The 15,632-nt window shown below is 40.0% G+C and overlaps 1 protein-coding gene across 1 annotated transcript in view; it reads left to right on the plus strand.

The window, feature by feature from the left end:
* cdh13 (cadherin 13, H-cadherin (heart)) overlaps positions 1 to 10,604 on the plus strand; it is a 467,262-nt gene extending 456,658 nt beyond the window's left edge. The window contains exon 15 of the mRNA XM_034210651.1: positions 8,984 to 10,604. Within this exon, the coding sequence (XP_034066542.1) occupies positions 8,984 to 8,991 (8 nt within the window). The 3' untranslated portion in view covers positions 8,992 to 10,604. The remainder of the gene's footprint in view (positions 1 to 8,983) is intronic.
* The last annotated feature ends 5,028 nt before the right edge of the window (positions 10,605 to 15,632 follow it).

The raw sequence follows: 15,632 nt of genomic DNA on the forward strand, positions 1-15,632 counted from the left end.
TGTATCCTCGGTTATAGCTCCTCCAGAGAGCCTCCTCGACGCTCGATGCTCGTTCCTCGGTGTGCATTTAGAGAAATGAGACGTCCTTCAAAATGGCGCGCTGAAATTCATTTCCGGGTCACTACCGGAGGACCGAGGACCGAGGAGTCGAGGAGGGGAAATTTGAGTATTGAGAAGCCTCTACTGTGTTATTGCCCAAAGTCAGTGTGTGTGAATGTGGCTTATTGTGGTGGATGTGAAATAAGAAGATCAAATAAAAATCTCAGGGAAGCAGATGCTGATGCTCTTAACCGTATTACTCTTACTTTCATACACATGCACTTATTCCCATTTCATCCCACTCTGCAGCGATTCACCCCTGCACATGCTTCATTTAGGAGGGTCTATGAGCTCAAACCACTTGCTAAAATCTCTCCCATGCAGGATTACGGGCTTCAGCTGCAGATTTGTTGCTAGTTGTAATGCACTGCAGAGAACTGCTTCTCTCCGTGTTTCTCTGTAATTTCAGCAAGAGTAATAATATAATTCCAAGAGTAAAGGAGAGAGAGAGTGAGAGGGCGGAGTAAAAACAAAGCATTTACCATTAAACACAACAAACAGCTCCCAGCACAGATGCCACTAATGTACCTCCATCCCCTCAGGGGGGTTTGAGTCCACACTATTCCTCCTCGCTGATCCCTCGCTTCGCTCTGACAGCCACTTTTCCTCTTGCTTCTCCAGCTCTACACTAATCCCCTCCTAGCTATAGAGACAGGATGTTTAGGGGCTTATTTACTCTTGTAAAAATATGGCTTTTTCACAGCTCGCTTTGAAGACACCTCACCTCAGAGTGTGTGTTGGACGGGTTGTTTCTGCCTTCAGATCAAGCTGTCAGGGTTATTGATCTCTAACTGTGATATGAACTTCAATGAGGTGCACCGTTTCTTAAGTCAAAAGCTTTTAAGCAAATAAGCTATCACTCTCAGTACTGGTTGTTATAAAGTCAAAGCTATAAGCTATTTTAAGTTTTCCAACTAGTTAACACTGAGTAATGGCTTTAATCAGATTCAGAAATGTAGAACCTTGTTGCTACATTTCTGTAACTATACTGATATGTAAGTGTAACCTTTTTGAAGGAGGCCTTTTATGCTTTTTTGGAATTTCCCTTTCCTCTAGTGTGTTATACGGTTTTCTGCATGTAAATGGTCTGCAAAGGCTGAAATCCCAAAGTTCCCTCCACAGGGAGTTTCTCTTGCACGCTCCCCTCCCTGCTTGAAATGCCTCATTTGTATTCCTGTATTTACTTGCGCGACATAGTGGTATTATACGTAACACTCCTCTTCTATTGGCTAGCGCTTCAACACATTGTACGTGAAAGGCTAAGGGGCAGGACATCTCTAAATGGTTGACCAATCAACAGAGCTTGGCAGTTAACCAATCAGAGCAGACTGGGCTCTTTCAGACAGAGGGTGAAAAGAGGTGCTGCAGCACAGGCACTATGAGAAATATAAAGCACTTTTTGAACATTAACGTGTGTTAATATGTCACACTAGAGGCACAAAATACATTAATGAAACATGAAAATTGGCAAAATAGGGCTCCTTTAAGAATCCAAAAAGCTTTCATATTTGCTCTTACAATAAATGAATTGTTAGTTGATCATTAACAATTGTTGCTTGAAGGCCTCATTCATTTATCAGTATAAAGTTGTTGCACCATCCAGTATTTGCATGTGCATTGTGAATGATGTGTTACAGGGAAATGTTTTGCCATAAAGTTTCCAAAAATTAAGTCTCGATAATTGTATAAGCTGTTGTTGTCAACGGGATGAGGTGACAAGAATGTGAAAGACAGTTCCAGAGTTATGAATGTATATGTCTGGTAATTCTATGTAGAAATACACGGCCCTGAAGCTGTTGAATACAGGCCCTTCTCAAATCTGATATGCAGACTTGAATACAGGTGTAACAAATAACATTCATTCTGGCAGTGTTAAATGTACATGTTCAAGCCGAGTTTAACTTGAATTGAATGTCACCATCTAATGAGATGTTTGGCTTGTCACCTGTCAACATTTCCAGTGTGAAAAACTTCTATTAAACTCCACTAATATTTTGCCTCCAGTTCTGCTCATTTAAATGATACTGTGACAACAATTCCCATAATCCTGGGGGCAGAAAAAGTTCCTCAAGCAGCTAATGATGTGATCCAAAGGAAAAAGCAGGGTTAGTTCACCATCCAGAATCAAAACATTGGATTGGAATATGTTGAGATGTTCAAATGTATTGTTAAATATTTTCAAATAATTCCAATTTGTCTTACATCAGTATTGTACAAATCTGCCACAGGTCTTTCTATTTACTTTGCTAGCCCACAAAAAAGTGACTTTCCGGATTTAATTGAACATAATGAATATGTCATCTATGTCAGCTGCTCTTTCTTACCACCGTACACTGGGAGATTGGTTGATCAAGTTACCAATCCACTACATGAACTGTTTTTAATGTATTATGAATAAAGAAATGATTCTCAAAAAATAAAAATGAGATTAGACGGACTAATAGAACAGTAGAAAAATGTATTTCAAAACCGTACCAAGACACAACAAATTCACCTAACCCTCTTGGTTAAGACTTTCTACTGTTCCAAAAATGACCAACTCTAGTTGGTCGAAATTAACCAATCATGAATCTGAACAGAAAGATTAGGCTGATTGGTCCAGTAGAAGGCGAGATTAACATTTGACAAAGACAGATATTTCTATCTCTGTCACATACACACAAAAACACACACACACACATACACATTTAATTCAAAAATTAAAAATGTTATAGATGCCATTGCTCCAACTAAGGTAAAGGAAGTGTCTGGCAAGAAAATATCTCCATGGAGAAAGGCCATGACCGTGAAAACAGAAAAAAGAGAATGTCGAAAAGCTGAACGCAGGTGGCGAAAAACAAATCTCCAGGTTCACTTTGAAATCCATAAAGAGAGACTTGGCCTTTATAATTTGGAATTGAAAAACGCACGACAATCGTTCTTCTCTGACATCATTACCAAAAACAAAAACAACGCACGTGCCTTGTTTGCTACCGTCGACAGACTAACTAACCCCCCAGTGTCAGTAGCCTCTGAATTTCTATCCACCAAGGCGTGCAATGAATTTGCCTCCTTTTTCACTGACAAAATTCAGAAAATCAGACAAGCAGTCAGTGCCTCTGCATCAGGAACAGCAAATGTGTTGTCCCTATCTCCACTTAACATCAATTCAGACATCATGACACAATTCCATCAGATTAATGATAAAAACCTAGAGGACATTATTCAACTTCTGAAATCCTCCTCTTGCTGCCTTGATATTATTCCAACAGGATTTTTCAACGATGTTTTGCCTTGCATGGCCATCTACTTCATATAGTAAACTCTCTTCACTCAGGTATTTTTCCACAGGCCCTGAAAACTGCAGTCATTAAACCGCTCTTAAAAAAGAATAATCTAGATGCTTCAGTAATGAACAATTACAGGCCCATATCAAACCTCCTATTTCTAGGTAAAATCATTGAAAAAGTTGTTTTTCAACAGTTGAGTAATTTCTTGCATTTAAATAACTGTTTTGATGTGTTCCAGTCAGGCTTTCGTCCAAACCACAGCACTGAGACTGCTCTTGTAAAGGTCTTTAATGACATCCACTTAAACACAGACAGTGGCAGAACTTCAGTGTTAGTATTATTAGATCTCAGTGCTGCGTTTGACACTGTTGACCACAGCATATTACTAGACCGACTGGAGAACTGGGTGGGACTTTCGGAAACAGTTCTGAATTGGTTTGAATCCTACTTAAAGGACAGAAACAACTTTGTTTCTATAGGTAAATACACATCTGAGTTGACAAATATGACATGTGGGGTTCCTCAAGGCTCCATCTTGGGGCCTCTTCTCTTTAACATCTACATGCTACCACTGGCTCAGATAATGAAGAACAACAAAATAAGTTACCATAGCTATGCAGATGACACACAAATTTACGTAACAATTTCACCAGGAGACTATGCTCCAATTCAAACACTGAGTAAGTGCATTGAACAAATCAATGACTGGATGTGTCAGAACTTTCTCCAATTAAACAAAGATAAAACTGAGGTAATGGTTTTTGGAGCCAAGGCAGAACGTATAAAAGTTAGCGCTGAGCTTCAGTGTGCAATGTTCAAAACAACAGATAAAGCCAGAAATCTAGGTGTAGTCATGGACTCTGACCTGAGTTTCAACAGTCACATTAAAACTGTTACTAAATCAGCCTACTATCACCTAAAGAATATATCTAGGATTAAAAGACTAATGTCACAGCAGGATTTGGAAAAACTTGTCCATGCTTTTATCTTCAGTAGACTCGACTACTGCAATGGTGTCTTCACAGGTCTCACTAAAAAATCTATTAGGAAGCTGCAGCTAATTCAGAACGTTGCTGCTCGAGTCCTCACTAACACTAAGAAAGTGGATCACATCACTCCAGTTCTGAAGTCTTTACACTGGCTTCCTGTGTGTCAAAGAATAGATTTCAAAATACTGCTGCTGGTTTATAAAGCACTGAATGGTTTAGGCCCAAAATACATTTCTGACCTCCTGCTAAATTATGAACCATCCAGATCTCTCAGGTCTTCAGGGACTGGTCAGCTTTCTGTCCCCAGAGTCAGAACTAAACATGGTAAAGCAGCGTTCAGTTATTATGCTCCAAATATCTGGAACAAACTCCCAGAAACCTGCAGGTCCGCTGCAACTCTGACTACTTTTAAATCCAGGCTGAAGACTTTTCTTTTTGTCGCTGCTTTTAATTGAACTATTCATATCTTAGACTGCACTGAAACTTTTATCCATGTATTTTTTCTTTTAATGTTTATTTTATTAGCTTTTCTTTTTAATGACTGATTTTAAATGCCATTTTCTTAATCTCTTTCATTTTTTGTAAAGCACTTTGAATTGCCTTGTGTTGGAAAGTGCTATATAAATAAACTTGCCTTGCCTTACACACACAGAAACATTAGAACAAATGCATGATCGCCTATCGTATTTAATAATGTGAAATTCAATGGACAATGAAATCTTTACTTAACATTATCATACATAGTCTAGTCAATAACACATTTCTGTGATCTGTTCTTCTGTGGTTTATTGTAGCGCTAACTCATTCATTAAATTCTGGGTTGGTAGGGCTCATCAACTTCTATTATAGTCAGCGTTACCCTGACAGATTCCCTGTCTTCCCTTGTAATGTTTCTTCTTCATGCTGCAATGCCGCTGTTTCCTGTCTAGCAGCCGTGACATACCTGAGCTAATCAACTGTCACCCTTTTCTCCTCTCAGCAATTATAAAGGCTGGAAAATGGTAACTGTTCTCTCCAGTGTCCTATTTGATTCTTCCTCGCCTCCCGCAGCTTGTTAAATTTACATTTTACGCAATAGGCTGACGCTTTTACCCAGAGAGACTTACATTAAGGGGAGACGTAAGCTCAGTCTACATCAATGAGGCGCTGTGATTCTCCATCAGGTCATCCATATAGGGTTTGAGGCGAAATGTATTCCTTTCTGTCTGGTGTTGTGAAATGGAAATAGGCTCATTTTCTAGCACAGGTAGTTGTTTTACACAAAGTGTTGGAACAGAAGAGTGACAGAGAAGATTGGTTATATATAAACTTTAGCTTGTTTACGCTCTATATACTTTTTCCCAGGAGGGAGATGAGCGAATATTATGTTGGTACTGTGAATGTCACCCTCATATATCACATGAATATGTCGGTATGTGTGTGCATCCTTTTTTGAGAGTTGTATATAGATCAAAAACCTAATTATAATTCCGCTAGCCGTAACATAACGTGACTCATTTATAACTCAGCCAAGGTAGAGTGATTATATTTTGTTCATCTCTATCTTTCTCGCTTCTTACTCACTAATTTCTCCTTTCATCTGTTCCTGACCTATAAGTTCATAGCCTGTTTCTGCGTGGAAGCTGAGGTGAATTGATTCACCAGCGTTTTTTCATGTCAAGGCCTTGCCTTTCTTTATACACATGGGGAGAATTGCTTGTTTTGTATTACCAGTTCTGCATGTGAGGTGAAACAGGGCTGCTAGAGTCTCATTAGATTTGCAAAAACCAATATCTGAGTCTCCAGTGCCCCTGAGTGTTTCTCGACTTTTATTTCCTTTTTTGGGGAACACTTAGTCCTGAGCGTTATGAAAGGGAGGCATTGGGAGAAAAACAATGGAGAAAGAAAAATCAATTGATCCACCCCCCAGCTACCCACCCCACACCTCCTGTTCCATACCCTCCATCCTATTAGATATTCACCCCCATTCAGGCACGCTTCGATCGCTTTCAGAATTTTGTGAAGTGTACACTCCAATTCATTTTAGAATGTCTGCAAAAGTTATAGTCCACATTCCTCAAGACCGCTCCCTAATCTTATAGAAAGAGAGAGAGGCAGAAGTGGAGGAGGATAAAGACAGGAAGACTTATTGGCATGTCAACAGTCGAAACGCATGACGGCTCTGTCTGACTGATACTGACTGCCAACTTATTAAACAAAGCACACAAGAGCTGTGACCTCCACTGTGGGAGTAACAGTGCAGCCCACTCATGTGTTCACAATGGAAACCCTGAGAGCGTAATGCAACAGTAAACCCTTTAGAAACAAACACTAGCTATGACAAATTGCCACCTACAAATTGGTTGTTTTAAACCACATTTTGCTAGATTAGCAGTAAAAGGCAAGGCTTAAAGGTAAGCCTGTTAAGGAAGGTGGCGTGGTACACCTGATCCGTTCTTCACAGTACCCACTGCATCTCTGAACTGAGGAGTTCTACTAACAGTGTACTCCATATGGAAGCTGCGCCTTTCTTTGCTACATAATTAACTTTAAATTGCACATATTACATGTGTCTGTGTGAATTATCCTGTAAAGGCTGCTGAAATGTATAGATATGTTAGATATGTATATTCTCTAACGCATTTTGAAAAATCGAATACATACACAATCACATGCAAACAGGCTGATGCCAGTTTGTGCCGCACCATTGTTGGGGGTCTTTGCTGAGGGGCACCTTGGCAGTGCCCACAAGCTGAACTCTCCATCTACCAGTCCAGACATATGAATTTGGTCCAATCGGGACTTGAACTGATGACCCTCTGGTTCCCAAGTCCCTACAAACTGAGCCACTTCCACCCCAAAACAGTCCATAGGGAGGTGTTCCAGGCACGTCCAGCTGGGAAGAGACCAAGGGGTAGACCTAGGACCAGGTGGAGGGATTATATCTCTTTGCTGGCCTGGGAGCGCCTTGGGATCCCCCAGTCAGAGCTGGTTGATGTCGCCAGGGAAAATAAAGTTTGGGGCTCTCTGCTGGAACTGCTACCCCCGCGACCCGACCACGGATAAGCGGGAGAAGATGGATGGAGAAGATGGATCATTGGCCCTTTTTTTTTGTTAGAAGAGCTTTGTTGGTGTCTTCGAAAAAGTTAATTTCAAAATCTTCCAACATTCCTTTTGTATTAAAATGCAATGTTGTGTTGAAACCATTTTTAAATAATTGTTTTGCTCTTCATGCAAAAGCAAGTAACGTGCCTTTGTCTGTTTATGAAGTTAGCCATGTACAAAACACCTTAAAACATCTAGTCATCTACACATGTAGAGAAATGAAGTGACAAATAATGTCTTTGTAAGAATGTTTTGAAATAGAAACAAAGTGAAACCATTTACTAATTCTGCAACCCAGAGCATCTGATTAGTTGTCTCACACCATTCAAAATACATCAATTGTAAAAAGTTTATTTTTGCTAAACAACATTCTGTATCACTTTATCATAGCAGTTAATGCATATTTTGGATCAGGCTTTGTTTGCTCATTGAGGATTTCATCTTTTTTGTTTATGTAATCCTCATGCTCTACCAAGTGCACTTGTGAAGTGTGTGGTGCTCGTATACACAGTGCAATTTTAATTTAGTAGAAGCAAAGTGACCTCCTCCTGAACTTACAGTGAACAGTGTGGTAGCAACTGGACCTGTGTGTGGAATCATTTCAATATCTTTCAATTTAGTGTGGATGCTTGACTCCTACTTCGTCCTAACGTGTAGTTTAAGGACACTGTAGATGCCCAGAGCGCCATATCAAACCCAGTCACATCAGAAAGAATATTAAAAAGGAGAAAGGGAAAGAAAAAGACCAATGACCAAACTGACAAAGAGTGAGAAGGGTTTCTGTCGAATGCTCAGCCATCTCCAAATATGTCAGAAATAGGGAGCAGACTTGGAGGAGATGTCTGGCAGAGAGGCAATCAATAAACTCTCACATTTCAGACTGCACTGTGAGCGTGTGTGTACGTGTGCCTGCAGCTGTGTGTGTTTACGGGACTGCGTGTGTGTTTGTTCGTATCCAATTTTGAACCAGCTCGTTGTGAGCAATTCTACCAGACTGATGAGACAAACTGTCACATTACCAGGTAGCAGACCCTACCGTTTTCTCTTTTTGGAAGGAAAACACAGCATCAGTTCAAATTAACATGTTCTGTGATGCCTTCAAGCTCACAGGTTCTCATAAAAGAGGATGTGTGAATCGAATCAAGAGGAGAGCTCAGTCCAGGCTCATTTGTTGAACACATGATGATGACATAATAAATCAAAAGCTCGATGCACTTCTCCGCACTTTAAAGTTAGCGGTGTTGCTTGTGTTCAGCCGTATCGATCCAATTGTCCAGGATGTTGAGGAAGGTACAGGCTGACACAGTTCCTGGTTGTTACTGCCTGAAGGTGGAACAATTATAACTTCTCTGTTCTGTCCTTACTGAATCTTTAATGATGCGATACCATCACCTGTCCTGTGTAATTGATTGCAATTGATCTGGTTCAGTGATGACCTTTACTTTACAGTATCTCCTTTTTTCTCCTCTCTTTCCCACCCTCCTCCTTTCTTGTATCCTCTCAACTTCCCCCCCTCTGTCTTTGAATCCCCTCTCCCTCCAGGCCTGTAGATTCTGCTGAAACCTCCCGTAGTCCTTTTTGCAACACTGAAAAGCAACAACTTATCTCCCCCTACGCAACCCAGGCTTAGGAGAGCAGAAGAAGAAGACGAAAAAGAAGATGAAGAAGCGAGAAGGAGTCTTCTCACCGGGACAAATCAAACAAGAAAACACACACAATCCCCAGTGGCACAACTGCTGTATAACACCACTCTGCGTTTTTTTACCAGTCTCTCACTTATCCTCTCGCCGCTCTCGTCTCCTTCTCTTCATCTTTACTTTCCTTGTGGCATGTGTCCTTCTGCACTTCATTGTTCTCTCATCTCATCGCCTCGTGTTTTCCTCACTCCATTTGACGTTTTTCACTATATCTTTCCTATCCCCTTTTACTTCCTCCACCATCGAGATGGTTTTCATTGTATTCCTTTTTGGCACCATTACACTGGCAGACAACATGTGGTGTTAGCAGTGTTCATGGCAACACGCCACATCCGTAGGAGATACTTGAAACAACATGTATATTGATATTGTAACAAAACTAAAGCTATAAATCAATTGCGTATTGGACCTCACCTTAAACCTCTGGTCTTTCCCACAGTTAATCCAAAAAGTCCTGCTTCCTTTTTTCCCTCCTTCCCCCGTTTTCTTTTCCCCCCTGCTTGATCCTTCCTTTTCTCATCTTCCTCCTGCATATACATAATCCCCCCATCAATCTGCCTCTCCTTCCCTGTCTCCCCCGTCTCTCTATCGACCTCTCTCTGACTCTCGGCGGGGCCAGGGAACACTGCGAAGGCTGAGCTACTGTCCTGGTCGGAGAAGAGCATTGACTTTTTGATGTGTTCTTTTCTTTTCTTGTCACAGACTGTGTTTGATCTTGTTTCCCTCTTTAAGTGGAGAGAACAAAGCCTGTTTCTTTGTCTGCAGTGGTTGTGGTCTTTTAGGACAAGGTGGTAGCCATAAGCCTTCAAAGTCAGAAACTCTCTGGAGTCCTTTCTTCGATTTGCTTCTGTTTTTATTGCATTAGTTGTCATGGAGTGGAAACAGTATATCTTTATAGTAACGGTGTAAACCTTAAAAAAAGTACTATTGTATAAATATTTTTATTTTTTACCATTGTATAAATATACAGTATTGATTAACTTAAGTACTTTGATTGCAAGTTCTTTTGTCACCCACACAGTGAGTAAATAAAAAAGAGGAAAACCTTTTTTCTGTGAATTTTAGGCACTATTTCTAATGCTATTGATGTGTTGACTATTTTACTGTAACATCTTTTTATGTTTATTTTTTTATAATTTTGAAATCTGTGATTAATAGCAGAATCAGGAGTCTTGTTTTGATGGCTGCCGTGTGTTAAGGTTTGATTTTGTCCCCCGTCAATTCTGCCCTCTCATGTTCTCTCTCCATCCGTCATTACAAATCACCAGAAGATGTGTAAGAAGAAAAAAAAAGAATGTGGTTTTGGTGGATAGATTTTTGCTTTGTTTCTCTTGCGCTCATCAAAAGAACGTAGCGTGTGTGGGGTTTTGTGGAAGAAAAACCGTAAAGTAAAAGATGACATTTTGAATGAGTTACGTCTGTCTTTTGCACTAATTTAATAAAGCCGTTACTGAAAATTCCCACAATGCTGTTTTTTAAATTGTGTTTACTCTATGACTTTTTGATCTCTAAAAGAAGCTGTGGGCACATTGGCCATGTGTGTTAGCAATTATATCATATACCTTTTGCATTCATCAGTCAATTTCACTTAAAGAAATAGTTTAACATGCAAATATATGCTTATTGTACTTTTGTACTGTAAATTGAATCAAATATAAGACAATGTCTTCAACTGTAACCAGTAGAAGGTTAGCTTAGCTTAGCATAAGAGGGAACAACCTGGCACCCTCTATCCAAATGTATGCAAACATACATTGAAGGCTGCTTTTCGTTGATGATAGTTGCCATGGTAAGTTGAACAAGTTTAACTTTGACAACGTTAAAATCAATATCAAAGAGCCTGGCACATCACCTCATTGCTGCTGTCCTGGTTTTATTGAAAACAATGAGGGGAGTGACTACAAGCACTCTCCTAAAGCTCTAATGTCATGATGAAAATAAGTCACTTTACCACCAACAATCTACAATTAAAGTATGGATTATATAAATAAAATGTTAATTAGTGAGCATTATTGCCGCAGGTCTGCCACACTTCCTTGTATCATTAGACTGTGGTGAGCTGTACCCCTGTTTCCATTCGTTATGCTAAGCTTACCAGCTGCTAGCGCTAGCTTCATACTTTGACAGATGAGAGTGGTATTCATCATCATCTTTATTTAAAGAGACTCTTGGTCCATTATTACAAAACATACAACACTCAAACATGATTTGAGTGAGATGTTAGTATTCATCCTTAAATCTCACTTTCTGCAAACAAGTGGATAAGAATAGATCCCAAAATGATGATTTAACAGTGAAAGACCCTAGCCCTACCTCATTTACATTCAACCTCCAAAAACACAACAACATCTGGAGGCTCGTCACAAAACTGATTTGTTTTGATCGATTAGCCAATGATTAGATGTAACATACATGTTTCTTTATTGGTCGTAATGTCCTTGTACTGCAACTCCTATTATTGTTTAGTAATAAAAAAACAACGCCACCTGTGCTTTTCTTTGGGTTTTCAGTGGATGACACTAAGTGTGCATCTTCTAATTCCACCTTTGATCAATATTACCAGCCATAAGTTATCTACCCAGGTCCAAACAGCACACAGACAAAGTTAGCAACTAGCAGGTAAACTTATGGCGCGTTTCCACTGCAGCGGGTAGCCCCGTTTAAGCGTCCTTAACCGTCCTCAAGCGGCCAGGCCGGTTTTTGGTGGCGTTTCCATATAGCCTAGTACCGGCCAGCGGGTACTTTTTCCCTCTTTTTCCGGCCTCATAAAATCGTGGTTCCCTCAGACCAGGGCCAGGGCTGAACTAGTGACGTCAACACTCTCGACTGCTGATTGGTCAGAGAGAATCGTCACAAGATTACGCGCGAGTTCATCCCTAGCGTCGCATATATATCTAGAAGCAAGCTTGCAGCATTTTTATACACAGCATTTTGTAAACGGAGGAGCTACAAAAATGGCTACTTCTAAGAAAAGCACACCGTGGTCGACCGAGGAGGTGACGACGTTCCTACATCTCATTGGGGATGATCAAATCCAGCGGGAGCTCGACGGAACAACTCGAAATGTGAACAAAAACAAAGCCGATCGCCCCGCCTACACTGCGTTGCTACCCCAGGTCCTAAACTGTAATGAAAATGCGCCACGGCCTGGGGTGGCCAGCGAGGCAGCCCGAGGCCAGAGCGAGGACGCTTAGGGACGCTTAAACGGGGCTACCCCGCTGCAGTGGAAACGCGCCAATAGTGTCAGCTAGAGACACCTTTTTTTAAGTCTAGACTGAAATATTTCTGCCAAAGCACCTCTTGGTGTGGTTATGGCTCACAGATTTAAAAGGTCAGTCACGTAAACCATGTTCATGTGTGTTTTTAAAGCAATGAAACATCAACATTGATTCTAAAAAACCTGTTTAGCTTCTGTGAAGCCAGAGCAGTGACACTTACATTGGGCAGATATGATGTGTGTAGTTGGAGACTGAGCCTCTTTGGCAGCATTTAATAAAAGCTGTAATGGTGAGGAGAAGTTTTGAGTGACAAGGGTGTTTTACAGAAAATAAAACAACCCTGCAGTTTAGTTAAAAAACCCTGCATTTGTCAACACTGCACTCAGGTGAAATTAATGTGAACATTGGTGTAAGCTACTAAGCATTTGTTGGTTTAAAGAAGGATGTCAAAATGTACCTCTGGATCTATTAATCTTCAGTGATCATGGAGTAAAAAACCATTTTATAGCGATTAATTAATCAGAAAAAAGCACTCCACAGTGTTCAACACGTCAAGGGTAATCACTGCCTTAATGGCATAGACGTCTTGTAATTCTCCTACTGGTAAAGGGGTTGTAAAAGAAGTTGACCGTTCATATTTCTCACTTTCAGAGGAAGCAGTTCACCATTAAGCAATCAAAGTAAAAAAAAAACAGCATAAAGGCTACAAAATTATTTTCGACGAGACATGTTGAAGTGTCCACTGGTGTAAGCTCTCAAAACCTGCAATTCTTTTGTAAATATAATAATGGGAATTGTCTTCCTGTTTGTTTGATTTCAAAATAAACCCCAATTTAAGTTGGGTGTAAAAACTTCAAAATAAAAAAGTCAAATTAATATATAACAAACTTTTTTTGAATGCGTTTTCTCTTTGGCAACACAGAGATGCGGCCCCGTATTTGAAGTCTGGATTCAGTCTTCACACAGGTAGCTGTCACCTTTAATGAACACAATCAGCTTTCATCAAGAGCTCCACAGACTTTTCCAAACTATTATAACGAGCAGTGAGACCTAACACCCCTTCCGCCTTCCTTTGTTACTTGTGCATAACTGCACTACTGAGATTAGTTTATTCGTGTTTGGATTCTTATTGCCTTCAATTATTCTGTAACGTGTGATCTCTGACTTTGACATAAGGACTTAACAGTCGAGCCTTGATGGATCAGTGATTATTCTACTGTAAAGGACCTATTATTTTTACACCTTTTTTTATTGGATTTGGGGTAATAAAAGATGACCTTTGTTACTCGTATCAACGTATAATGATTTTAAAAAAATACTGTTTTCTTATTGTAGTGTTGGTACATTTGCACATATGCAAGTTTACCAGTCATTTTGATGCGTTATCTCTCTGGGTAAAGAAAATAACATCTCAGAGAAATCGTTTCTGATATGCAGTGGATGACAAAGTAGGACAAGGTGAGTACTAAAGGAAAGGACATGCAGGAACATTAATGGTTTCAAAGTGCCTCAAAGTTGAACACAAACGTTATGAATTTTAAAATGGCAGAGAAAATGTTCTTGATGAAAGGCATGGTGACTTTTCTGCAGCCTCTCTGTGGCTTCAAAACAAAACCATCCATTGGTAGAGCATTTCAATTTCACTCCCTAATTAGAAGCTTTATAGCTCTGCTAGCGTGGAGGATTTCCTTCTCACAGCTTCCTATATATTTAATTCTGGGAATGCCAATAGCAACCATACCATCCAATAATAATGATACTAATATCCTTCACCGGCCATCTCCCACTCAGCCATTCAGACTCATTTATTCCCTCCTGGATGATCATTTAGCACCTATTAACACAAGATCCTCATCTGTAATGACCACTCAATTATCATTCTCACTCTCATTCTACTTAGGCTTAGCAAGGTTAAGTAACGCCCTGAACCTGAGACAAACCTTGATTGGGCCATTGGCAGATATTGGTGGCAATTACAGTCGCAATATATTCAACCAGGCCTAAAGGATCTCTTTATTCTCTCCTTCATCCATCTTCTGCTATTTTCCCTCACTTATCACTTGGATAATGTAACATCTCTTGCCCCAATCTGCTGGTCATGTCAACCTGATCCTTAATTTCAGTCAGTGAACCACCTACTACACCCTACACCAATATTACCAGACATACTGTAGTTTTTAGTTTTTATTTAACCTTTATTCAACCAGATAAAAAGCATTGAGATAAAATCTCATTTACAATGCTGACCTGGCCAAGAATATAGGTATATATAGATAGGACTTTGGTGTCAGCATTTCTAGCTCATTGCTGTTATGACTGAATTGTTTTTGAAAAGTGAATTTTCTTTTTGAATTTGAATGTAAACATACTGTACAAGAGCTCATTGCCTTGCACTGAAGTCGTCATCACTGCTGTTGGGATGAAAAAGTAACAAATAAAGTTATTATTAATAATTTGATAGCAACAGAAGTGTTTGAGACTGTAAGATAAAGTGTAATAGATTTCTCTAGCAGATTGCTGGGACATGCTAGCTACATCTACAACAGGCAACTGTGGTTGCGAGGTAGTGTGGTCGACCTTCAATCTGAAGGTTGAGGGATGATCCCATTCAACATGTCGATGACTCCTTGGGCAAAATCAACAAGTCCTGCAACTCATACAACCAAATAGGTCGATTGTTCAAGCGCTTATTACGACCTATAATAACGTTTTCGAAAGTGCTCCCTGACTGCAAACGCTCCGGAATGAGTTTACTTCCGGGTTTTAGGATGCGTCACTGCGGTTCCCTATATCTATCAAACTATAGATCCTATACATCCACTGGACCTGGATTCTAAAAGTACAATATGCTTCTCGCTAGAAATCTAATCAAAAAGCATTTTAATGGCCAAACTATCCTACAATTTTGGATTTTCCAGAGAGGGTTATTTGTGAATACACGACCCTCTGGAGCGTTTGCAATCAACGGTAGCATCAGCCCATATGCCGCAAATTGTTGTTTCTTACACGACCACTAGAGGTGCTAAACTTTAAAACGTGACTAAAGGTCGTAATAAGCTGCTGAACAATCGACCTATTTGGTCATTTTTTGGAGGAGGACAGGCTGGGCAAAATACCTAACACCAAGTTTCTCCCGTAAGTGTGAATAATAGCTTACTTGTACTAAGCTGAATGTAAAATGCTTTGAGGGGTCATAAAGCCTGGAAAACGTTCTACATAAGTACAGTCCATTTACTATTTACAGCCCTGAAACAGTTTTCTCTTGATGGCGTTTAT

This window comes from Gymnodraco acuticeps, unplaced genomic scaffold, assembly GCF_902827175.1.
Source record: "Gymnodraco acuticeps unplaced genomic scaffold, fGymAcu1.1, whole genome shotgun sequence".
Classification (NCBI taxonomy): domain Eukaryota; kingdom Metazoa; phylum Chordata; class Actinopteri; order Perciformes; family Bathydraconidae; genus Gymnodraco; species Gymnodraco acuticeps.